Source organism: Aquila chrysaetos, chromosome 1 (genome assembly GCF_900496995.4).
Source record: "Aquila chrysaetos chrysaetos chromosome 1, bAquChr1.4, whole genome shotgun sequence".
NCBI classification, from domain to species: Eukaryota; Metazoa; Chordata; class Aves; order Accipitriformes; family Accipitridae; genus Aquila; species Aquila chrysaetos.
Window position 1 is genome coordinate 9276238 of NC_044004.1, and position 25320 is coordinate 9301557.

The 25320-nt window shown below is 48.1% G+C and overlaps 1 protein-coding gene across 1 annotated transcript in view; it reads left to right on the forward strand.

The window, feature by feature from the left end:
* Positions 1–25320, forward strand: part of NAT8L (N-acetyltransferase 8 like) — a 37924-nt gene that overhangs the window by 1992 nt on the left and 10612 nt on the right. Inside the window, exon 2 of the mRNA XM_030019837.2 lies at positions 144–308. Coding sequence (XP_029875697.1) covers positions 144–308 — 165 coding nt within the window. The remainder of the gene's footprint in view (positions 1–143; positions 309–25320) is intronic.

The window sequence follows — 25320 nt, forward strand, 5'->3', positions numbered from 1 at the left end:
AGCGTGAATTGTGTGTGTACTGCAAATGTGTATTTTGTCTGTGCTTGTTTTTTTTTTTTTGAATAATGAGTTTGTATTCCGAAATCAACACTAAATTCTCTTTTCTGACAGGTATCGTTTATTTCTCTTCCTTATCTCCATAGTAATATGCTTTGTTGTGACCAAGTCCTTCCTGCTGACCTGCTGTTTGCCCATCTTTCTGATGGGCATGAGGTACTACTTCAGTAGAAAAGTTATCCTCCACTATCTCGATTGTGCGCTGCATACGGACATGTCTGATATTGAGCAATATTACATGAAACCGCCAGGTGAGTATGAATTCCCCGGAGGGAGCCTTCCCCCAGCCCTGCTCGGGGAACATGGCTGCTCCCTGCTGCTGGCGCCTTTTCCTCCTGTCAGCAGCACTGAGCAAGCTCAAAAGCCGCCAGAACGCAGCTCTTTAGCCACACCAGGCACAAAGCCATCTCTGGTTTTGTTTTGGTTTGGGGTTTTGGGGTTGGTTTGGTTTTTTTCCTTCCCCCCTCCCAAGTTGTCTAGTCATCCAAGGCAGGCTCCGTCTACCCCCTCCCTGCCCAGAGCACAGCGCTCCTGGGTCCCACGGCCGGTCTGGGGACCGGGGCACGGGGCTCGGGGACACTGAGGCTGGATGATGCGGGTTATTTACTGCAGGCTAGGTCCACCCCAGCCCTTACTTCTTGAGCTCAGTATTTCTTTGCTCCTTGCACTTGGTATTAGCTCTGAGGGCAGGAGGAGGGGGACATGAAAGGCTTTTTAGCCTAAATGCATAGAGGAACCCATTTTAGTTATTGCGCCCGTTTTCCCATATTATTCAAGAAGAACGTTCCTTAATGCAAGTGTTTTGGAAGAGGCACAGATCAGGTATGTAAAGGGATGCTGCCTGGGTTTGACATAATGAGTTCATCCATTTGTTACATATATGCATGTAATTAAAAATATAGTATCTAATGATATTTGCTTGTTAAGCTGTAGAAGATTTCTTATGTGATTATTTAAAAGAAAAAAAGTCCCCTTAGAACTTGTCAGGTGCTGTTTCCCTTTTTGTAGGCATACATCCATGTTGAGGGGCAGAGCAAGGGCATGGATGGCTGGGCAGTCACTTGGGGTTTGGGGCTTGCTTTTGGTGGTCGCATAGTACTGGAGGTGAGCCGGGAGAGCAAGGTGATGGCAGTATCCCACCTTAGCTCCATCTTCTCAGAGTACCTACTGTGTTTTTTTCCATGTGACCATGTTTTTGCTGTATCATTGCTGTTCCCCAGGTGTGACAAAACCTCTTCCTGGTCACTTTCAGAGGACTCATGGGAAGTACCATAGCCACAAACTTTCCTTCACTTCTGATGTGCAATACTACATTTTGCTAAAATGATGCTCCTCCTCTAACGAAAATCCCTAAATATCTTAGATGTGCTTGCTTTAGATTTCATTTCCCATCACAGCGCGTATCTTATACAGATCTTCTCCCATTTTGCACACAGGTTGTATTTCATGTGCAGTGCTTGTTTCTGTAAAAATTAAGTGATGTGTGACTTGTATTTAAAAAGCTCAAGCTTCATTAAAGGTGGTGTCACAAAAATAAAAGGGCTTGGACCAAAACACTTCTGAACCTTTATAGTGAGGTTCAACAACATATTATGCTGGAGAAAGTAGCAGGGGACTGCAGGAGAGTAAGAACGTGTAATACGGAGTTACTAAGTGTTTGAGCTGCATCACTCATTAATCCTTGGGACTTGTATGTTCACAATTCAGGGCATGGATCCAAGTGAATGTATTTACAACACTAGCATATCTAGAAAATAAAGGAAAGGGACTCAGAGGAAGAGTAAGGAATGCCCTCAATTTGTTTAGGGTCAGTAATGTAATCTGGTTCAGCTGTGTTGCCAGCATGTCTTTGAAATGTTAGCATTGCTTTTATTTGGTACCTAAAAGGGCTGATTTCAATTGTACAGCAAGTGTGTGGGCTTTAATTTTTGACAGAATTTAATCATGTGTAATTAGGCTTCTGCCGTGCAATAAAAAGCAGGCTTATGGGATCGCTGGTGCTTGTTAAAGGTTCTTGATGATAGTGGTGTTAAGCAAGTTGGCTGGAGTCATAATCGGGTAAAGCCCAAAGAGGCTTTGGCGACTGGGGAGGAGAAGGGTGTGCGCGGGTCGGGACTGGCACCATCGGTGCTGCCTGTCCGTGTGCCATGAAGCCGTGTGCTGCTATTTGGTAGAGCTGTGCACGAGGCACAAATCCAGTGTTTTGCTCCTGTTTCCCCCCAAAATACAGTTGCTGGATTTCTTCCCTGTAAGATAGCAGTATAAATACAATTGTCTTGGAAAAGCCCAGAGTTTTGCACTCTTCGGAGGCCGTCTGTCTGAACGTACAGAGAAAGGCAGCTATGTGCCACGTCAGCGCTGCCCATCCTGCCCAAAGGACAGAAAAATGACAATAAAACAACTTCCAGCCCCAAGTTTGTCTTCTGTTTGGCTAGTTTACAAATTAGCATGCAGGCAGAAACGATTGCAGTGGGAATGAGAAGGGCTCGTTGTCCTCTGTATTGCTCCAGCTGAGATATTAGTGAGAGCTTTCTCAATGAGGTGTTAGAGAAGAAATGGTCACAGCGAGGGTAATCGGGTGCGGGAACAGGGGCCCGGGGAGGCTGGAGATGGGCAGAGCTTGACTAGACGAGTTAAAAAAACCCAACCTGATGTAACTGCAGGTTGGCCTGGCTTTGTCTGGGAGTATGACCAGGCAACTTCTTGCTCCTTCTTTGGAGAATCTTTGTTTACCGGCTTGAATATTTTTTTTCCAACATGGAAAATGGAGAAAGGGAGAATTTCTGTGATGGGTTTATGAATTCTTGTTTCTTAGGGTGACGAATGCGAAGGTAGAATTGGGATGTGGTCTTAAGGTCTTAGGTCATGATGTTGGTCGTGGCTTTGCTGAGGTTTTGCTCTTGGCATCCATGGTACCCAGGCATAAAAACCTGTTGTTTGCAGTGGACTCCTTGTGGTACCCAGGGCTGGGGAACCGTTGTACAGAGCATCTACAGCAAATAGCCTCTGGTAAGGCAGGCGTCTACAGAGAGGGAATATTTTAACTATTAAAACGGGTCATTCTTGGTGGTTTTGCCACAGCATCCGCAAAACCTGTGGGTCAGTTTTAAAACTGAACCAAAAGGACCCGGTTTGCAATGGGATACTGTAAGCACCCAGCTTAATGATTAGTGTTGAGCAGTCCCATGAGTTACATCGTATTATGGTTTTTCTTCTGCAGTTTTTCTGAACCGCTCGCCTCCAAGTTAGTTATTGTTTTAAATTTCCTCCACTGGATTTTGTATGAACTGAAAAATATGTGCTGACAGTGATTTTGCAGAAGTGTACTAGCCAAAATTTAAATCTTTGTTTTCTCTTGCCCTCCTACACTTACGCCAAGGATCTGGCAGAACATTTGGGCCAGTGCTTAACTTTGAGCTCATACGCAGCGGGGTGACTTGAAATTGCTGTTGATTTGAAAGGAATTGTTTGTGTTGAGTCCTCTGCTGGGGTCTTAAAACAGAAGGTTAAATGGTCCAAACACCTTCCTGAGCTCTTTGTAAACTTGCATTTTTCATTTTAAAATAGCAGTTATTGGAATTTTCCTTTTTTTTCCTTTTTTCTTCTTCATAGGCTGTGAAAAAAGGCACTGGGGTGCTAGAAAAGAAAGAAGTTGGATAATGGGCTTAATTGTCAACCAGAGTAACTTAGGCTCTAGTAAACAAAAAACAAAAAAAAAAAAAAAAGAAGGAATTAATTTTAACTAGAGCCCTGCCTCTTGCATTTCTCTATGCAAATAAGAGGAGCACAGCTGGAGCTTCTTTTATGGTCTGATGATTTTGACGACTAATCAATTTTACAATGCCTCTTCAAGCTTCTGTCCCAGTTGGTTGTGTTGTATAATTTTTTGCAGTGGTTGGTGTGTTAGAGCGATCCTGGCGAGGCTGAGGTCTCCACTGGAGAGCTGATGGAAACCAGGACTCCTTGCCTCGGATGCAAAACCGCTGCTCTCCAAGACGAGCAGAGCTGGGGCTTTGGCTGACGAGCTATCGTGTCTTTCTGCGGTGGTTCGAAGTGTTATCTCCTGCTGATGGCTGTCCTGGCAGGGTCAGCCGGCGGGTGTGCGTACGTGTCATGGTGGTGCAAAGACCTGGCGGTGGTGGGAGCTGGCCTTTGGCAGTGGTTTTGGGCACCGGCGACGAGCTGGGTGGTTGTGTTGCAATGCCCAGTGCCGCAGGGCCAGACGGACAGACAGCAGGGACGGACGGGCAACCTGGAGAGCTGTGGCTGCGGGACCTGGTGGAGCCTTGAGGGCATCTGCCTTGCGCAATGCAGCAGATGAAGCTGAAGTGGTTGCTGCGGGAGGTGTCGGCTCACATTAACCACGCCGCGCTGAGAGCTGCGGTTTTTCGGCAGTGGCTGCGCATCCGCGGCTCTTGCTCTTTGGGCAGGGGGTGGGGTGCCTCTGGTTGCCTCGTGCTGGGAGAGGACGCGTCCTTCTGCTCTTCTGCCTCCGTCCAGGGGTGAGCAGAGCCTCCCCGTCCCTTTGTCCCCTCGTACGTGAGGGTGCGGATGAAGAGCCTGCGCTGATACCCCGACCTCCCTGGGGGACAGGGCCCTAAGGAAGAGGGGCTACAGGAGGATGGCTCATTAGGGTTCAATTCCTGCCCCTCTTGGGTGGCACATTCCTCGGCTGAGCCCAAAGGAGGGATGTCCTGCCCTTCTTGGCAGAGGTTTTGGGATCACAGTCTTCTGCCAGAAGGACACCAGTTGAGGTGAGGCCAGAGCTGGGTTGTGAGGAGGTGAGATCCTGTTTGCTGCTTGTTCCTTTTGAGGTGTTCCTCACCTTCAGCGAGATGTTTGTCTGGGTAACGGGCAAGTATTTTAGCCGTGCTCTTGGATTGGGCCCGTTCGCAGTGGGTTTGATGCCAGAAGGACAGAGCTGACACCAGACGAGTTGAACCTAGGTGTTTGCAAGAAGGTGAGCAGCTGGATGTGAATCGTGCGGCTCCTGCTAACTCTGCTCAGCGGGCGCAGAGCCCCGGGGGGGGCTGCGGGGTCAGCAGCAGTGAGTTTTGAGGTGTAGGGAGAATACAGGGGCCACCTTGGGAGGAGATCCTCCGCCTGGGAGCTGCAGTTGCTCTGCCATGCCCAGACCCCTTGCAAGCTGGGGTCGGGGCGGGGGGGTGGTGGTTTCTCCCCACCACAGAGCCCCCGGGCAGAGGGGCAGCCGTGGAGCCCTGTTCTTCCACATTCTGGGTAATGCTCAAGCTGCCAGATAAGCAGGAGCGCCGCTGCCAAATGATAACATTGTTTTGAAAGAATAGAGCAGCCCTTGCTTTGCAAAGAAAGGGCTTAGTTACCTGACGCCGGGAGAGGGCTCAGGGCTGCTGCTTCCCAGTGGAGGAATGTGTTTTCGGAGAGCCCTGCCCCGCTCCCGGTGCCCGAGAGGCAGCTGGAATCTGAAGCATCCCTATCTTCAGCATTTCTTGCCGGCTTAGGCAGTGCCCTGACCTCACGTATCTGCCAAACCCCTGAGCTAGCTGTCGTGTATCAGGATTTTCACGCGTGCTTCTCCTCACGCACCGCATAGGGCATTGAGGATTCTGGCGTGGGGCTCAGAGCTGGAAAACCCAGGGGAGAGGCTGTGTCCTTATCTCTGCCGCGGTGTTTCCCGGCTATGCTCCCCACCACTGCCGGGAACTGAGGTCAGGTCTCGTCCTCAGGCGGCGGAGGGTCTGTCCTGTGAGCATTTCACGTGCTGGCATCTCTCTGCAATTCAATGAGGGTGCTTCAAGGGACACGATCTCCATATCAGAGAGATCCTACAAGATTAGGATTAGAGACCTTTAATGTATTTTATAGTGGGAAGTATTATGTCTGAAAGTGTTTCCGAGGCTGGCCTCCCGCGAGGGGGGTGGTCAGGGGTGCTGCTGCTCAGCAATTCCCAGTGTTGCTTTCGGGTTTCTACAGTCCAGCAGCACTGGAACTGCCTGGTTTGGCATTTCTCGTTTCCAGTGTGGAGTTTGTTGGGAAGCAATGGGAAAAACAACTCATGTTTCCAAGTGTTAAGGATGTGCTTTGTCCAGCATTAGTAATGGACTGAAATATTTTGGTTTTATTTGAATCATGTAAAATGACTTTAAGGTTAGGTTGCCTCTCCCAAACCCCACCTCTTCTGATATGGCTTGCACTCCATCACGCGTGGCTGCTTTGTTTCCCTGCGGAGGAGCATTGGCTTTTGCACCTGGAGGCAGCCCCATCCTGCAGTCCCTTAGCATGGGCACAGTGAGCAAGGCACAGCGCTGCCAGGGCCAGCACCGGCCCGCACCAGAGCTCCTAACCTCCACCCCCCATTCCCAGAGCTGACCGAGGGATTTCGCCGGTCCTGGCAGCGAGGGCAGGCTGAAGGCAGCTCTGCCGGGTCCCAGCCCAACCCTGCGCCTCTGCCGATAAGCGTCGGTGTCGTCGAAACCAGGACAGCCGGGTAGATCTGGAGGTGACGCAGCCAGCATCCCTCGTGGTGCCGAGCCACGCGGGTCAGCTCTGCTCAACCCGCTCGGGGGCCTGCAGGGTCTTTCTGCCCCACAAAATCTTTATTATTCAAGGTTTTTTCCACTTTTGGGGGCTTCAGGTAGTGCAGAGTAGAAGAGCGGTGCTGTCAGCCAAGGGCTGGCACATCAGAAAACTGAAGTTGTCCGATGAGCGGACCAGCCTGCGGATTCATGGCCATGTCATCCACGCAAATGGGATAAGCGTGTTCATGGGCAAGCTGCTGCAGCCTTCCCCCCCTCCTATTCCAGTGATAAATAAGTAGGAACATATGCACAAACCCATTCCTCAATGTGTGTATCTGTAAGACAAAAATAGCTCTCCCTTCAGATCCATGAGCTTTGGCACGGTCCCATGTCAAAATTAGACTAAAATAGATTTTATAGTAAATTTTGCAGAGCAATATATCTTTTTCTTTTCTCCATGTGTTCAAAAATTCTCTCTAAAGGTAGTCCCTAATGGACATGACAGTCAGTTAATGCACTGGTGTTTGAGTTGTAGCCATGACTGGGTGGATGTGATGCTTCTGAACGTAAGCTCTGCCTGCAGGTGTTTATAAATTCCGGTACATGCAAGTGCTGTTCATTAATCTTCAATACAAGAAGTAATAAGTTGTGTAGATTGAACACCCGTAGTATTTTAGGCACAGTTAACTTCTCAAGACCAGCAAACACAAGCCATACTGGGACTTAAGAACATGAAGGGGGCAGGAACATCAGGTGTTCTAGTTTTTTTCTGGCTTTGAGTAATTTTTTTAAATGTTTTCTCTGGTGTTGGATGTTTTCTAGCATGGTTGTGTGCAGTTCCTCACTACTGTCTTAGTGAATAAGCCTAAAAAGGACTACAGAATTTTCTCCGCAAGTTTAAATGCAAATTAATTACTCTTATAAATGGTTTTCAGAGGCTTTTCTTCTTTCTCTTGCTTTCTTAGGAATGGCCAAGATTTAAAACAATTACCCCAAAGTCTGTTTCAGGTTAAGATTTTCATAATAGCCTAAATCTAGGCTCCATGTCAGGTATCTAACTAGTGGCAAGGGTTTTAAGAGTACAAAGCTTTGAGCCCCTCTTGACAATGAATTTTGGATGTAGGAACATGAACTGAAAAATCTTATTCCCAAGCACTTTATTATATTATATTTATTTATTATATTTAGCCTCTTAGGATTATCCAAGAGTGTCTGTGGTCAGGTTGGTTCTTCCCAGTGTGCACGACAAGGGGCCCAAATACTTCAGAAATTATTGTTAGGCATTGCTCTCTATCTTAAGACCTCTAAATATATTAAAAAAGCAGGTTTTGTGTAAAAACCTAAATGAACGGCCTGATTTACAAGAAGACCGACTGTTCCAAATCTCTCCAAATTTCAGAGTGGATTTCTGAAATTCCTTCTGTAGGCTTAAATCTTTATTCAGGCAGGTTATATTTAATTACCTGGGATGGGAATGGCTGGCAGGACTCGGGCTGGCCGCGAGCCCCTTGTGGGCTCCGGGAGCTCACAGCGTTGTTTACCGGTGTATTGCAGAGCACAGGCTTTTGTTTTGGTAATACAGTGCTGGGGGTCTGTTACAAATAATCACGTTTGATGCTATTCCCTTCCAGACTAAAGCAAAAAGACAGACTTAGAGTGTTTGGACGGTACCTGGTTCTGCGGGGAGCCGAGCGATGTATGGGCCTTTGTTGTTGCTTTCTGCATCGGCGAAACAGGGAGCTTCAAACTGTATTTTTAGATATTTTTTTTTCCTTTTTATTCCCCCCCCCCCCCCCCCCCCCCCCTTGTAGGAAGCTGAGGAATTGTTTCTTTTTCCTGACAGGTGGCTAATGAAAGCAGTCTTAAAGGGAGTCCAAAGATAGCAGCGTGTCTTACCTAGTTTCTATTTACAAATCTATTTCTTGTAACCAAATAATAAGGTTTGGTTGGGTTGGGTTTTTTTCTTTTCTTTTGGTTTTTTGCTAAGGGACAAGTGGAATCACCAAGAAGCCTCATGCCTTTTATTAAGGATGCATCAAAAATTAGCTTGTAGTGGTCTGGTTAGAGCCAGGTACAAGCTGTGGTATCTGTTACAGATGGCTTTGAGCCATTCTCTTAAGTCATCTATTGACCTGTTGGACCCCAGCAATCAATTAACTATTTATGAAAGCATATACAGTATCATTTATTGTCTTCTATAACTGTTTGATGAGTATTTCTTTCACGAATTGAAAATTTTATTTCTTACAGGATAATTCTAAAATTTAGGCCTGGGACTCCCACGGTTTAGTGCCAAGCTGGGATTGTGCTTTAAAATGGGATCCTGTGAGTGAAAGGAGACTTTTCAAAATAGGTAGCGGGAAACATGTGTTACAGGTGTATTTTTAAGTGGCTACATGAGATATTGCTACGTAAAATTGGATTTGCAACAGTGTAAACAGTAATAGAAAAAATGCAATGCATTAGTCACACGTTAGAGTGTACTGTTTGAAATGATACCTTGCAAGTAATATTTGTCACTTAAAATTCATGTGCTGCTTCTAGGGCTTATCCAAGTGGCAAAACTGAAAACCAGAGGTTTTTATGAGAAAATGATTTTTCAGTTCAGGAACTAGAAAATAAAAGGGAGGATAGTTTTGATCCAAATTAAGCTGATTTACTACTCCCTCTCTATTTTTTCACTATGAAGAAGCAAAAATTTGTGTTTAATGATGAATGTAATACTTCTTTCAGCCTGAAACAAAATTGTTGGTTCTGTTACAGGCTTCCTTAAGAAGCAAAGGTCAGACCCAAGTATATATTTAAAAAATACTGATTATAGTAGAGCCATGATACAGTTAATGTTTGTTACCTCCCAGGCAGGTCCCTCTGTACTTTGCATGACACTATTAAATCTATACTGAGCCAGCGCTGGGATTGCCTGGATCCCAGGCCGTGTTTAAATTACCTATTTAGGCATTTCATACCAGTGTAGTAGTTGAAGAGGTGGTGTCGAGGGGGACCATCTCCGAAGTCCCGGCAGCCGGGACATCCCCTGCGATCCCGGGGAGGACGAGCTGTGCGCAGGTGTCTCGGCCAGCGGCGCTGGGGGATGAGCTGTGCGCAGGATTAGTGCCAGCCTGGCTTTCCTCTGCCTTTTCTTTCCCAGCTGAACATCTTTGGTGAATTCAGGACAAATGTGTAAATTGTTTTGAATTGACAAAAACTGCGTTTTTAAGTAAGCTACTTGCCTAGATTTATCCTCGATCACCAGTAATTGCTATACAAGCTGCTCCCACTCTCTCTTGCCAATGTGCTTGAATCCCGACTTGGAAACCGGCATCGGAGATGCAAGTTTATTTGCTTTTTACAGTTGCAGCTCTTGGTCTCTGTGCTAACGCTGCTAATTGAAATGGGGGGTGATGGGCCAGCTGTCCGGCCATGAATGGCTCCTCAGTGCATCTTGCATACAACTCTCATTTCAACAGCTATCAGATAATAACATCTACTATTGGGAACCAATAGTGGTTCCTTGAATTATTTTTTTCCATTTTTTCCCCCTCTTCCTTCCCCTTCCACAGCAGTTCTATATCCCACTTTTCCAGTCTTGCGTCAAACTGCAATATTTGCATTTTTTATCCTTTGAATTCTGCTTGGCTCTCTGGTCCATCCCTGTGTTGAATTCTCTGGTGGGTTTTTCTGGTCTGGTTCTTGCTTCATTCATCACTTCTGGCATTTCCCAACAGCGATGGTCGCACACCCAGCATCCATCTTTTATCTGATCTTCCCCTTGCTTCCATTACGCTTTTAAATTTATGTCCCTTTGCTTAATTTCATTCTATAAGTGCGTTCTTCTCCTTCTTAGTTTGTCGTTCAGATATTTTGCATGGTGAATGCAAGTTGGTTTTTGGGGTTTTTTCGTAGAATACTCAGAATAACAAAGATGAGAAAATAAATAGAAGTCAGCAGCACGAGGATATTGTGTCTGCTAAGCTGAAAACAGAGTGCGTCAGTGCACAAACCCACGTGTCGGCAATGGTGGGGAGAGAACATTTTGCCTAAAGGCAAATGAACTGCCAACAACAGGGTTTCTTACACCTTCTTTAGAGCATCTGACCCACATCGCTCCCAGATGAATCTGGGCATGGCCTGTTGATCTTTTCTGCTATGATTTTTCCTATAAACCCCATTCTTCCTGTTTTAATAGGATATATAAAATCATTATTGCAGCCAGAGTACAGGAAAAAATCCATTTCATTTGCTGAGATCAGGGCTTTTTGTTCTTTTTTTGGAGGTGCCAAATCTGTTCATCTTCCCTGGAACTAGATAACAGCATCAGAAACACTGTGTAACACTTCTAGTGGGAATCCAGGAAAGACCTAAATCTGTAGTCTTTCAATTTAAAATAATGTTAAATAGTAGAACTGCAAAGAGAAGGTTTTGAAAATAGCCTGGTTTGGAGCACCTGCCATTTGTAAGTGCTAAGCAATTTTAGATGATGGTTAGTTAGAGACAAAGCAATAAAAGCATGGCAGATACCCGGCTGCTGTCCGCTTAACAGCAGTGAGTGTCTTGGTAAAGTCCTCGTTATTGGAATTACATTGTTAGTGGTGGGATTTGTTAAAAAAGAGAGAAAGCGAGCAGGGGGCGGGGGGGAGTTACTGTACGAGAGGGATGCTAATGAGAGATTTTCTAAAAATCCAAACTGTTTAAAAGGGGTATTTGTAAAATGCCTTTTCAAGCTTTTGCTGCCTGTAAAGTCAATTAGATTCACTTAATGGCTATGAAAATATACGTCTGGTGTGATTTCAGAACCTGCAAATGTTCAGAGGATAACATCAAGCTGTGCCTCTCGGGCAGCGATTTTCATTTGGGAGTAAGCCATCATCAGGTTTTACGGGGCTTTTTTTGAGCCATCAGTAGTCTGAAAAGCATCAAAGCATCTGCAAGGATTCTTGAGAAGTGGGAACATTTTTCGTGGATAACTCAAAACAGCTAAAGAGGATTTCAGTGAAATTCTAAAAAACACACCACCACCACCCCCTGCCCCCCCATCCACTGAGAGTGAACTCTGGTACGGTTTGGCTTAAAGATTCAGTGGAGCATTTGCTTTAACTTAATCATGGGCTTAAATCCCTTGTCTCTTGTTGGGAGTTTAGCATATGCTGAGGGACATCCTTCAGTACGGGTCCAAGTGCTCTTTTGATATTTACAGGAGACCTGTGACATAAATGGGAAATGTAATGATGGAGTAAACTTTGAGTTTGCTCTGTGTATGCTGTCAGCTGCCTGCAAGATGAATTTATGATGTTTTAGGGAAAACTGGTACGTCAGAAGGAGGAGTTGTTGCAGGTGTGAACCTGGTCTTAGTTATATTCCTTCTGCCCTGTCTTACATCAGGTATGGGGGTTTAGTGTTATTCAGTGTTGACTTTCTAGTTGGGAAAACCCAATGGATCCTCAAAACACTGCATTTCTACCTAGGTTTGTGTGGATTTGTATCTGTCCTGGCTCTGGTTGCTGTCGGTGCTGTTCATATTTATAAGTTGATACCCTTTCCACAGATACTTGGTGAATGAGTGCACCACAGGCTGAACATGGCATGAACGTACCTGCTTTCACTAGCCTTGAGCAGACTGCCCTTCATTTCCCACGTGTCTCCCCAACAGAGTGAGACGTGGCCCGTTACCTACTCACTCCACTGATTTATTTTGCAAATCTCTTTCAAATCCCCGGTTCTCATGACTGATATTGAGGCTGGGACTAAAAGGAACCCCACTCACATGGATGTGGGGTGTAAGGTGGTGATAGATGGTCATCACAGGAGATCTGGGAATAACCAGATTAGGCTTTTGTAGGGACGTTTTGGCCTGATTGGTCTGGCGTAGTAGTCTGAATATGTGGCAAAGGGCTGTTTTTCTTTTTTAATTTTAGAGATGTAGAGATTTACACATGTAATTTTCATTTTCTGTTAATGCATCATCCACAACAGGTCCATTGTCTTTGCCCAGCCCGACAGATGTTCATGTATTTATGGATGTAGAATTTTCTTATGCTGCCACATTAAATAAATGTGCTAGTTTCAGTCTGCAGTAGTGGAGTTCAGTAGAATTACACCCAAGGCGCATTGGCCTTGATGTACTGGAAGAGGGATGTAGAAACATGTTGGTTTTAACAACAGTGAGCATCCAGGTGTGTGTTTTTCTGCATCATGGCAGTGCTCTGGCTTTACATGGGGCATTGCCACTGGTTTGCTGAGAGTTAAAAATTGATGTGTGGTGATGGAGACTTGCACTTCTCAGGAGGTTTTGCTGCAATCTGCAGCGTGGTGGGTGGAAGGAGACAATACTGAGGCTTTGTAGAGGAATTCCAGTTTCGTTACTTATGTGACAGAAGGAAGTGAAGTCTTGACCCAGTGTTTGCCCTCTTTGCTCTGTAGGGCTCCAGCAGAGTGGGTGGGGGAAGCCCTTTACGTTAGCATACTGAGGTGGGACACACCAGAGCAACCTTACTCCGGGGCTTAGTTTGGCTGAGTTAGGGTATATATATAGTGGCCCTCCAGGGATTAAATATTTACAGTAAAAAAGTAAGAGGGCTGCAGGCAAGAAAGGTGTTAATCTACAATGGGAGCCAGCAGTGAGATGGCCATGGGGAGGTGGTTCCTGAAGGGCAGTAGGTTGCCTTCACAGGCTTCTCCTGCTGGAAGAAAGCCTGTGTTTATTTTCAAGGAGAGGGTGCCCGTTGCAGTAGTGTCCTTGGGAGTCCTGGCTGGCAGTAGTGTCCCTGGGAGTCCTGGCTGTCACAATGGCTCAGTTGCCTCGGAAGGGCTGAGGACCCCCAGACACCATCTCAGGAGGGGCTCAGCATCTCCCGCAGCCAGGCTTTACAAGTACAGCGGGATGGGAACGCAGCGGTACCCCGTCTGCTGACTCTACCTGACCACCGGAGTCACCACCCACTGTGTCAGTTGGTTGAGGGTTGGGTTGGAGGTGTGGGAAGGTGCAAACACCAGGAGGTGCCTGCAGCTCTCAATGGGTCAGGTTCAGCCCCACAGCAGCACAGCGAAACGCCTCGGGGTCTGGTGCCGTGTGGTGGGGTGAGTGCCTCCTTCCCTGCTCTTCCAGAAGAAGATGGGCTGGTTGGTACGTTGTAGGGTAAGAGTCATTGCTGGAGGAAGATCTCCAGTGTTTGAAGAGTGATGGTGTTAAAAGCACTTAGGGAATACTTGGAAGGTTTTCTTCCAGAGAGGTTTGCTTCCAGATCTTGCTTCTAGTTATTTATTCATTTATTTATATGGGTCAGGAGTTGCATTTGCTACAAACTGAAGCACTAGTCCTGTCACTACCTCTAGCCTTGGATGTCAGAAGTGCATGGCAGACCACCTTTCCAAGGGAAAGGCCTTGTTTCTTGGCATGCTGCAGGTGGAAATTGCTTTTTTTCCCCATCACCTTCCATGCCAGGATGAGCGTCTCTGCAGACACTGTGCCGCCTTGATGGCAGCAGGGCAGAGAGGCTGTGGGTTTGGTTGGTTGACCCGAGCCTGATTTTCCTTACCAGCTTTATTACCATTTCAGTTCCCCTGTTATTTAGTCATCTATTCTTTACACAGAGGTTAGGGGACTAGGTTTGACCCATTGGTTGGGAGGCTCATACTAACAGGTCAGACAGGATTGGTCCCGGTGAGCAGCGCCCAAAGGAGCACCCTTGGCGAGCAGCTGGGGAGGACAGTTAGCGAGCTGTGCTTCAGTGCCACCCTCGCTCCTCGCCTCTTGAGGTCTTCCCAGTCCATTGCAATGGATTGGGGGGCTCATCTTGGTGTGGCAGATGGTGACTATTCATGTGCTGTGATATGATGGGGTGGGTTGGTCCCAACTGATTATAACTGGCGTCCTTGTTGGATGCCTGAGCTCTGGGAAGGGTGTGTGTGAGCAGCACCATTTCAAGCTGCTGTGCTAGAAATAGGAAGAAATATTTATTGCTTGCAATAGGCTCAAGGAGATCAAGCTTGTACCATCTGACTTCAGCCTGTAGTTTGTACCAAATCTGTGCCCTGAACCTTTTCTTTTTTTCTGATGCTTTCCTCCACGTTGAGTAATGAATTCTTCACTCTGGTTTCAGAGAAAATGTAACTCCTTGTGACTGCTGTTTCACTCCTGTAGATTATTAATACAATGGAAAGTTAAAGGTCGGGGAGGTTTGATTCATTGTGTTAGCAACAAGGTAGGATTCTTGTGAAACTCAAGTCATCTGCAGAAAGAAAGGCTTTGAGTGCAGCAAAGTCTGATTTATCATTAATATTAGTAGAATATCATGGTAGCTTCTCTTTGCCATGCAGCATTTGGTGAAATGCAGTCCCTGTCTGCCAGTTCCTGGTATGCCCCAGGAAGGAAAGCAGAGGAGTTGCCCTGGGGTCTCAGCCTTTTCTGGTCAGTGTTTCTGCACCATAAATATTGCTAACTGCTACTCATCATTATTGCTCATCAGCTGCTGTGGTAGTGAAGTCCTCATTCAGAGGCTTTTGAGGGCAGCAGGAATGTGCTAAGAGGGGAAAAACAACCCATGTTCAGAACTACTGAAACATGCCATACAGTGTGTTTTGGCTGAATGTATGCATCCTTTACATGACTTACAACTGAATGTTGTGCCGTTGCCCCTTTCTGTCACTTCGCTGACTTAACAGACATAGATTTGGGTGTGTTTGCAGCACCAGTCAGCATTTGCACCAGCACTTGGGGAACACCATCCCATGCGTTGGGACTATATGCTGTAAAATGCAGTCGGTTACCTGCTGGGGTGACCTATTCCCAGCTCTGCCACCCTTGATGCCTCCACAAGTAATGTAAGCAATGTAGTTCTGTTTTGGGGTGTGTTTTGGTTTGGGTCTTTTTGTCTGTCCTGTTTTAAATACACAAATGTTTTTCATCCCTCCCTTTTCACTATAGGTAGGTGATCTGGCTGTAAGGTAGGGGAGGCACCTCTCAGCCTTGTTATAGATTCTGATTTAAAGAGCTTGCATGCATAGGTGGGTTATTCTGTCCTAACACATCATTATACCATACCTTAAGTTTGAACCTACATCTTGGGAGCAATTCATAAAATCCTAGAATGGTTTGGGTTGGAAGGGACCTTAAAGATCATCTAGTTCCAACCCCCCCGCCATGGGCCGGGACACCTTCCACTAGACCAGGTTGCTCAAAGCCCCATCCAACCTGGCCTTGAACACTGCCAGGGAGGGGGCAGCCACAGCCTCTCTGGGCAACCTGTGGCACTGTCTCGCCACCCCCACAGTCAAGAACTCCTTCCTTATATCTAATCTAAATCTACCCTCTTTCAGTTTTAAAGCCATTACCCCTTGTCCTATCATTATACTCCCTTGTAAAAAGTCCCTCCCCATCTTTCCTGTAGGCACCTTTTAGGTACTGGAAGGCTGCTAGAAGGTCTCCCCAGAGCCTTCTTTTCTCCAGGCTGAACAACCCCAACTCTCTCAGCCTGTCCTCATAGGGGAGGTGGTCCAGCCCCCTGATCATCTTTGTGGCCCTCCTCTGGACTTGCTCCAACAGGTCCATGTCCTTCTTATGTTGGGGGCCCCAGAGCTGAACCCAGTACGCCAGCTGGGGTGTCATGAGAGTAGAGGGGCAGAATCACCTCCCTTGACCTACTGGTCATGCTTCTTTTGATGCAGCCCAGGATACGGTTAGCTTTCTGGGCTGCAAGCACATGTTGCTGGGTCATGTTGAGCTTCTTGTCACCCAACACCCCCAAGTCCTTCTCCTCAGGGCTGCTCTCAATCCACTCATCGCCCAGCCTGTGTTTGTGCTCAGGATTGCCCCGACCCATGTGCAGCACCTTGCACTTGGCCTTGTTGAACTTGATGAGTTTTTGTATGTGCCCACCTCTCAAGCCTGTCAAGGTCCCTCTGGATGGCATCCTTTCCCTCCAGTGTGTCGACTGCACCACACAGCTTGGTGTCATCATTCATCTTGCCTACCTTATTCCTGGCTAAAAGTAGTTGTTTGAACTGAGCTCTGTAGGCTTTTGCTGCGGTCATTTGCAGAAGAGGGGCTGTCCTGGAGGGTGACTCACCTTAAAAGTTGTTGACCTTGGTTAGAGCAGCATAAAACTCCTTGGAAGTCCTTGTAGAGCTCAGAATTGCATTTATTATTTAACCTTAAATAAATGTAACATTAGTTTCTCTTTGCTGTGAAGCATTTGGCACAATACCTGTGTAGATACAGGCACTTCTGTTGAACTAAAGGGAGTTTTGGCTAAATTTAGACTGGAGGAGTAATGATGGATGGTGAAAATAAGATGGATTCTATCCGTTTTCCCTGTATGATTTATGGCTAGGCCAACTGCTAGGCTAAAAGGACGTCATTTGATGATTATTGCTCAGTGCCTTTTTACAGTAATGCATATGAAGTAAAAGTCATTCAGCAAATAATGAATTCTAAAACATCCAATAATTGTAGATTTTCCATTTTTTTTCAGTATTTGGAAGTGGAAAGTGCTGTAATGTAAATTCAGTACCTTTCTGAAAGCAATAAAGCCATATAGTGAAAGATTGATGTAGAAGATGGAGACCGAGCCTTAACAATGTCCTGTGAAGGAGCTGGCTTAAAACACAACAGCAACACACTTAATCTTGTAAACTAATTTAACTAATGGGGGGCTAATTGTCATGTCAGTCTTTTGGAGCAGTTGCTGGGAGGATGCAGGCTAGCAAAGCTGGCTTGATTTCTTTTTTCCTTTAAAATTCTAACTAAAAACCAGTCTAAATTCTAAAGCATTGGTTTACTTAAGGTCTGACTCTGCAGTTGATAGGCTTAGTGTGGATTTTGGATGCATAGGGAATATCTACTCTGAAAGTATTTTAAATACTTTTTCTGGTTTTGTCCATTTGTGCAGACCAGTCTGTTCTGCTGAGCCAGCTCCATTGAGCTGGGACTCATCATCCAGTTAGCCCTGAGGACAATGCCAGGCCAAAATCACACATTCTAGTCTTTATCCGCTCCTTTAAGCTATTTAATTCTTTGCTTATCGATAACAATTGCTCACATGCAAAAACCACAGACAATGCCTGGTTTCTCAAACTGTGCTTTCTCTTGATGACCCAGCAGGTAGACCCCAATCACTACATCGGTGGTTTTGTCTCCCCTTTTTCTGTAGCGTGTCCTTCTTTTCAATAGCAGGAAGCAGAGCGATGGACCAGGCTAAATATGCCCTGATAACCAGGGTACTTCTAATCCCCCATAACTGCCTCTGCAGCTTTTTCTTGAACAGTTGTTATACGTTGGCTTTATTACAGTCTTTGCTTTTCAAGGTGCATCATGGCCAGCAAAAAGAGCCAGATACAAGATTTTAAAGTCCTGCTGTTGCACTTCTTAATATAGCACCCTCTGAAATGTGCTGGAAGGGCTGTCTTTACCCTGTCTGCAGCATTGCCTGGATTTCTAGCTGTCTCATCAAAAGCCTATTCCTGAGATTTGCCGAGCACTTCCCGGGGCTTTGCTGAGCTCCCGCGGTGCTGTCACACATGGTGACACTCTGGGCCCCGCAGGACTGAAGCCTGTTTGAAAAAGCAGCCCGTGAAGCACTGACATGGGCTATGGCCACTAACGGCTTACGTTGATCCCGATGTCCAGGTTGGGTCCTCCTGAAGCTTTAGAGGAGTAAGGTGCATGAGTAGGAGCTGTCATTTAGGTGTTTCAGAGGAACAGGGTGAGGTTTAAAGCAAAGGTTTTAAGAAGATTAGAAATGCCTGCTGGGTTACATCCCCAGCAGTGGCAGCAGGAGATGCTGTTAGGACCAAACCTGGCCACTTTCTGAAGTCCATTTGCTGCAGAATATGTTTTTCTTTTCTCCAGCCAAAATATTAGAGTGGAAGTAAACTACAACTAGCTGTCAACATCTTGGGGGTTTTCCAGGGGCTTTGACAGCCCAAAATGGAATACCTATGATAAAGTAGCTGGGTGCTTTTGAGGATGGACCAGCTCCCATCAGGAAGCATGGAGCAGGCATTGATGAAAGTCAGTTCTCGTACTGTTACTCTAAATTGCAACCCCATCACCCTTTCCATCACCAGGTGAAGGTAAAGCTGGACTGCAGCAAAACCTCCTGGTGGGACCGTCACCTGTGCAGCGCGTGCTGCTGCTCCAGGTTTATCAGTGGTGGCACGTTACGGCATATACCAGTCTGAATCCAAATATGCTTTCGGGTTTGCACAGATGTTCAGGCCAGCTGTTGCCTGCAGTCCAAAACTCCATTGCCCCCCATGTCTCATTTTATGCTCTGGCTTATCAGCTGCAGAGGCCACCTCTGAATTCCTGTCTCCTGCGGCGGTTTGAGACCCATTGCTGTTGTGGGTTGTGATTACGGTGTTTCTGGTGTATGGAACCGAGCTGTGGCCATGTTGCAGATTGAATGCTGGATGTCACTGTCATCCCACCAATCCCCTGCTGATTGCTGCTCTGGAGGCTTTGCCTGAGCTTAGAGATGGCTGGAAGCAGCTTCAGCCCTCGGTAACAACAACAAAGGTGAAATGTAGCAAGGGTGGAAAAGAAGGTAGATGGAGAAGTAGCTGAGCTGTTGTTCGGGACTGAATCATCCATCTCGCTTCATGCCGTGCAGGTGATGTCATTGCCTGCTGCCCAGATGCCCCATGAATCAAGGGGTGTCACCCACCCTCGGCATATAGATGTGCTGTCCTGTGCTCTTCCAGCAGGCAATTATTTATAACGGGGCAATGAATCCTACGGTGGTAGGTTATGTGGAGTTATTTATGGGAAGGAAGGGGTCCCACAGCATTTCTAATTTCATGCATGAATAATTCTTGTGAGTCCCTGACATTTTTCTGTTCCCTCACGCCTGGGCCTTGCCTGGTGTAGAGGAACGCTCACGGGTGTCAGGAGTGTCAGAGTTGGGGTCTCTCACATCACACCCGGTTTCCGTGGCCATAAACTACTCTGAAATGCCATTATTTTGTAGGAGCCCTCCAGGAATGCCTTTTAACTGAAGTCAAGTGTAGAGTTATTAGCAGAAGTTGTGGGAGCTGTTATGCAGCCCTGCTTGAAGCCAAGGGGAACTAGAAAGGTGGAATTGAGAGAAACTCAAGACACGGGAAAGATGGAGGTGAGAAGAGATAATAGGATAATAATGTGCCTCATAAACACAGAAATAAATCCCTCCCCGTCCTGGCTAGCTGAGCAGTTGCAGTCAGTAGCAGGTACAGCTGTTGCCTGTCCTTGGTTAGTCCCTGTGCCCAAGCCGCCCGTGTCTGTGGCCAGGCGGCAGCCAATGTGTCATGTCTGTGCCCCAAAATCCTCCCGCCAGCAGCATTCACATCACGGCAGCCGCACTCTCCCCAGAAGAGCATCGTTTCTCCCTTGACGTTGATGTAACTTGGCTGGTCTGCCCTGCATTTCACCGAGGACGGAGGGGAAGGAGGAGGAGGGAGAGTTGCCTCAAGTGCTGAGCTCCTTTGGTCCCTCTTCAAAACCCAGACAGGGTAAAAGGGCAGGGATTTAAATGGCATCAGCAATACACAGCCATGGCACAGCCAGCTTTGGGCTGGGGACTCTGTCCGCTTGCTGCTGTGCATGGCCCGTCTCGCTTAAAGCGATGTGTATAAATAGTGCTGGCAGGACGAGAGGCGAGACACTGAACTTTGGGGCTTTTTAACCGGTTGTCTATAAATAAGTAATAACTGCACAGCACTGTGTCTAGTGCAAGACACCCCCTGGTTCCCTCTGTAATGCCTTGCTCAGACCACCCCTGCTTGGCAGAAAGGGCTGCTGCTCTGGCCAAAATCACACCAGAAGATGGCACAGGAGGATGAACAAGTGACTACAAGGGCAAATATTTAAAGCTTCATGATGTAACACTGTGTTGCGTTTCCTCTGTCCCGGTATTTCCGTGCATTGGTGTTGCACCGGGCTGTGCTGCAGTACATCAGCAGGGAGGAGTTTGGGGGCATTCGGATCTCTAGGATTAGTAAGCCTGTCACTTTTGGCAAGCTTTTATGTAGGTATATTAAAGGCAAGGGACACAGGCAATTGCAAGTCCTGTCCTATGGGAAGCGCAGGGATGATTTTTGGGTTTTTGGGTTTGTTTGTGGTGGTGGCTTTTTTTCCCCCCCTTTTGCCCCTTTGTAGCAGCCTGGGGGAAAACCTAGGCTAAAGAGGGATGTTTGCCCTGTGCAGGATGCTGCTTCTCCCAGCAAAGCCCTGAAGACACGCACCGAGCCTGTGGGCAGCCCCCGTCCCCTCCCAGAGCTCACACCTGCACATCACACCTCTGCCAGGGATGGAGGTTCCTAATTTTTCATTTTGGGCGGTCTGGCCAGAGTTTCTCTTAATATCAGCTTCCTTTTCTCACGGTGGCCAGTCCTCGGATGCTTTCCTGGCTCTGCTGTAAGCATGCAGAGGAGCTGGCGATCGCCTGGCGGGTTCCCAGCAGTGGTGGTGGTAGCTGCTGAGTGGCTCTGCTGGTCCCTTCATCTGGAAGATGCTCTGAGGATGTCACCCAGGACAGCTGTGAGCCGGGAGGAGAATTGCTCACATTTGCATCACCGTGACATGAACTGAAAATCACAGTCTGTGCTTGAAGGGACATTGCCTTGAGAAGTTGCATGTCTGTCTGGAAATTATGTTCCCCGAATAACCCTCAAAGAGTTAATAAGAGCTTGGCTGTGGGGGATAGCAGTGCCACCCTTGAAGAAAGAGGGAGAAGACTGGCCTGCCTCTGGGCAAGGTTTCCATACTTGCCCTAAGCTGACCTTCCAAGGAAAACTCCTTCCTACAGGTGTGCAACCCCACCGACGCAAAATGAGCACCAGCAGCCGGTGGTGGCCGCAGGAGCTGCTCTGTCCTCTCTCCAGCCCTGTGCAAAGCAGGAATAGGTTCTACCTGGCTCAGCCCCTCACCCCTCTGTGCCTGGGTGCTGGCACCGGGGAGGACCCAAGTGTGAGTTCAGGATGTTTTGGGGCGGCAGAGCTTTGCTTGCTCCTGTGGAAATACTAGATTTTACTAGAAAACAATGGATTTTAAAAGTACCTGGCAGACAGAGCTTTGTTTTTTGAGAGCAACACACTGCTGTTAAATTCTGGTTTTCAGGGTAGCAGTCCTTGAGCGCTGAGGGACTTAGCTGTGGGAACCTGCTATAGTCAATTGCGTAGGACTCATGGTGGTGGGGAAGGCTGATGTCTCATTTTCCCCCTCTCTTCTAGCAGTACTCTCTGCTATTGCTTTTGGCTCCAGTCTTTCCACCCATCCACCCACCGGCCTTTTATTCACCAAAGGGTGTAGAATAATTTGCGGCAAAAATAAACGAATTTATTTTCACCCACCATCCTCGTCGGTTGTGTGGGGGAGAGCTGTGCAGCTCATGATGGTGGAGGAGAGCGGGGAGGAGGCTTGCAAGCACAGCTGGGGGATCGCAGGGCATGCCCTCCTTGGGCAGGAGCGATGGGTGCTTTAGGTGGAGGATAAGCAGCCAGCGCGGTGCCACCGCTCCGGGGAAGTCCTCGGGGCCTGGGGCCGGCAGCGGTGTGTGGAGCCCGAGGGCAGCCTGCGCTGCAGGAGAGGGGTGGGCGGATTAGAAGAACGCTCTCTTTTGGTCCTCAATAGCTAGGAATCATCCTTAAATTTAGAGCAGAAAGGCACTGCCATCGTGTGTGCTTTCAGGCCCTAAGTGCCATCAGCTGAGGACCCACGGCTGACCTTGCTGTGAAGCATGAACAACCCAAAATCATCTTCCTTGTTACGCACATCACAGCCATTTTGTGCCTTTTTCATAGATGCACGCACGCCAAGTTTGGGGTTTGGTTTTTTTTTTTTCTCATAGAATGGTTTGGGTTGGAAGAGACCTTTAAAGATCATCTAGTTCCAACCCCCTGCCATGGGCAGGGACACCTTCCACTAGACCAGGTTGCTCAAAGCCCCATCCAGCCTGGCCTTGAACACGTCCAGGGATGGGGCAGCCACAACTTCTTTGGGCAACCTGTGGCAGTGTCTCACCACTCTCATCGTAAAAAATTTCTTCCCTTATTACAACTTTCGCCTGTGGGTTCCTGAAGTGGAGACTCTGCGTGGTGAGGCAGCGGGCTGGGGGAGTGGAGAGAGCTAAGCAAGGTGGTGGTGGGCTTTCCATGGTTGCTTCTCCTCACCTTCGCCTGTTGGCAGCCTGCAGGGGCCAGGTGGGATCAGGAGGCAAGGGACAGTCCTGCAAAGAGGCTTGGTGTTTGGAAACAGCTAATGCATCCAGTAGGTACCTCTAGTACTCCAGAGTGGTGTTCACGGGGCAGCTGTAGTTAAATGCAAGACATCCAGGAAGAACAGACCTTAGAGCGAGCTGGAAGGGCTTTGGATGACCGTAGTGATGAGTTGACAGTGGGACCCCAGATGATGGAGGCAGATGACAGCAAAGGCAGAGACGCAGATGCTGCCACAAGATGAGTATCTGAAGGGCAGGGAGAGTTGTAGCCATCAGGGTTTGTGTTTATCTTTGCAGCAGTGATTATTTTCAGATAGCTCCGTGAGAGAGTAAAACATCAGCTCCTGCTATTAATAGCACTGCAAACAAGGCTGTTGCTCATTACTGACAGGTGAGATGAAGTTAATTTTATTTCATCCTAGGTATGAAAAAGTGCAAAAACAAGATAGGCTCCGAGTCAATCCCCTTGGTCCAGAAAAGATGGGGAAGAGACCCCCCCCAGCACTGGGGGGGTGGCAGTGTGGGGTGGTTTTCCCAGGGTGCTTTCACCTTGCTCCAGAGTAAGTGCTGCTGAAAGAGTGGATATGGTGAGGAACTGCAGCTGGGTAGGATTGCTGAAAACATGTTAAGTCTAGGTAAAAAGCAAACTGAAGATCTTCAGGTTTCCTGCTCTGAAACTGGAGGGTTTGCCCAGAGGAGAGGAGGTCTCAGCCCAAGGTCAGCAGTTCATGGTGGGACCCCAAAACAGCTTTTGGTAGCAAATCCCCATCTGAATGGGATGCAGCTCCCTGGAGGAGGGATTTGACAACGCCACGGGTGAAAGCTGCTCCTGGGCTTGTAGCCACCTTTGGAAATTTGAGGTGTCTTTAGCAGGCTGAAAGATCTGGCCACTAGTGATCCTCAGAGCAGACGCAAGGTGGGCAGCAGGGTAACAATCTTGGGGAGTGATGGCACTGGTGTAAACAAGAGCCGAATACAACTTGCATTGTTTGAGCAGATGTGTCCTGTCTGCTGCTAATTATAAGCGTTGCGTGCACAACACACACTGGGAGATGTGCCAGATACTATTTCTTTTCACGTTGAACTCAAAATCATTATAATTAAGCTTTAAAGTTGTAAGTAAAAACTAACAAGGAGTGCAGATTTGCCATCATGCTGCTTGCAACCGTGGCAGTCCCACCGGGATGGATGGGTGCGAAGGTACGGCATCCATCCTGGAGGGCAGTCAGAGGGGGCTGGGGGTGTGAAGGGCCTCGTGGGCTCTGCCGTGGCGGGCAGAGTTGGGTTTTAAATAGGCAGAAGACCCAAAAATACTAGAAACGTGCTGTTTCACAAATGTAGGAAGTGTTGCTGAGTGAGCTTTAGCAGCCTGTTGGGCTCGGTGGGCACAGAGGAGAGGTGCTTGCTGAGAAGGGAAAATCAGGAATAAAAGCGGGAAGCAATCGCATAACCGTGGGCTGAGAGGAACCTAGGCTGGTATCTCTGGTTTGAGGAAAATGAGACAGACTTGCCGAAGAAGCGGCTCCGGGAGGAGTTGCTGCGCGCAGGGCTGGATGAGAGGGATGCGGTGGCTGTGCCACCGGCTGTGGCTCGGCGGGCACGGGCTGATGGCTGCTTTGTGGCACTTTTTGGGGCTGCCTCAGGACCGGGTGGGTGCTGGGGATGGCACCATGTACCCCCAGGGGAGCATCCCACCTCTGCTCCCCAAACAGGGAGGGACTCATGAACCCCCTTTTTGGACTACACCGCAGGAGCTGAAATTGGTGGCTGTGCGTGTAGGGGTGAGGATCACTGCAGCCCGGGTTTCGTGGTGTGCTTGCCATGTGGCCGCAGGCATGATGGATGGGCTGGGGGGGGTGCGTTGAGCAGAGCCACCATGTGATGAGCGGTTTAAAAACAGCGCTGCGGAGCAGAGAGCAGCCAGCTCTCAGCCCTGCGACTTGTATTCGGAGGGAAGGTGGCTGCTGGGATTCAGTGCTTGTAGGTCTTCGTCTGGGGTCGTGTCTGAATAAATTACGTTTTGAGATCCAGGTGAATGCAGGGGAACGAGCTGCACTGTCAATGCAGCAGCAGAGGAGAGACATCTTAACTGCTCATGATAAATGGGTCAAGATGGGTCCCGGTGTTTTAAAAATTAGCTGTTGACCTAGATAGCGACAGCGTAATGACTTGCAGTGGGAACAAAAGTGAGCGTCGCTGGAGCTGCGCATCGCTCTGAAGGTGGGGACGCGCCCGGTGTGCTGGGTTGAACCTGGACCGGTTCCCTGCCCAGGCCCCCCCGCCCGGCTTTTCCTCAGCAGCTGGGCTGTGCCGCGGGGAAGCACGGAAGACCTCGGCCGTCTTTTTCTGACGGCTTCGCTGAGTCACAAGGTGCATTTGTCTCGCAGGCAGCAGCCAGGAATGCACCTCCCGCCGCCCCGTGATTTGCTCTCCTCCGGTAACGAAGGACTCTGCGCTGCCTGTTTCAGTTCCCCCCCCAGCCCCCCATTTTGCAGGGGGAGCACCCCTGAGCACCCACCTGGGCTGTTTAACGCCGGTCCTTACGGAGATACGCCATGCGTTTGGGTTGGGGCGGTTGG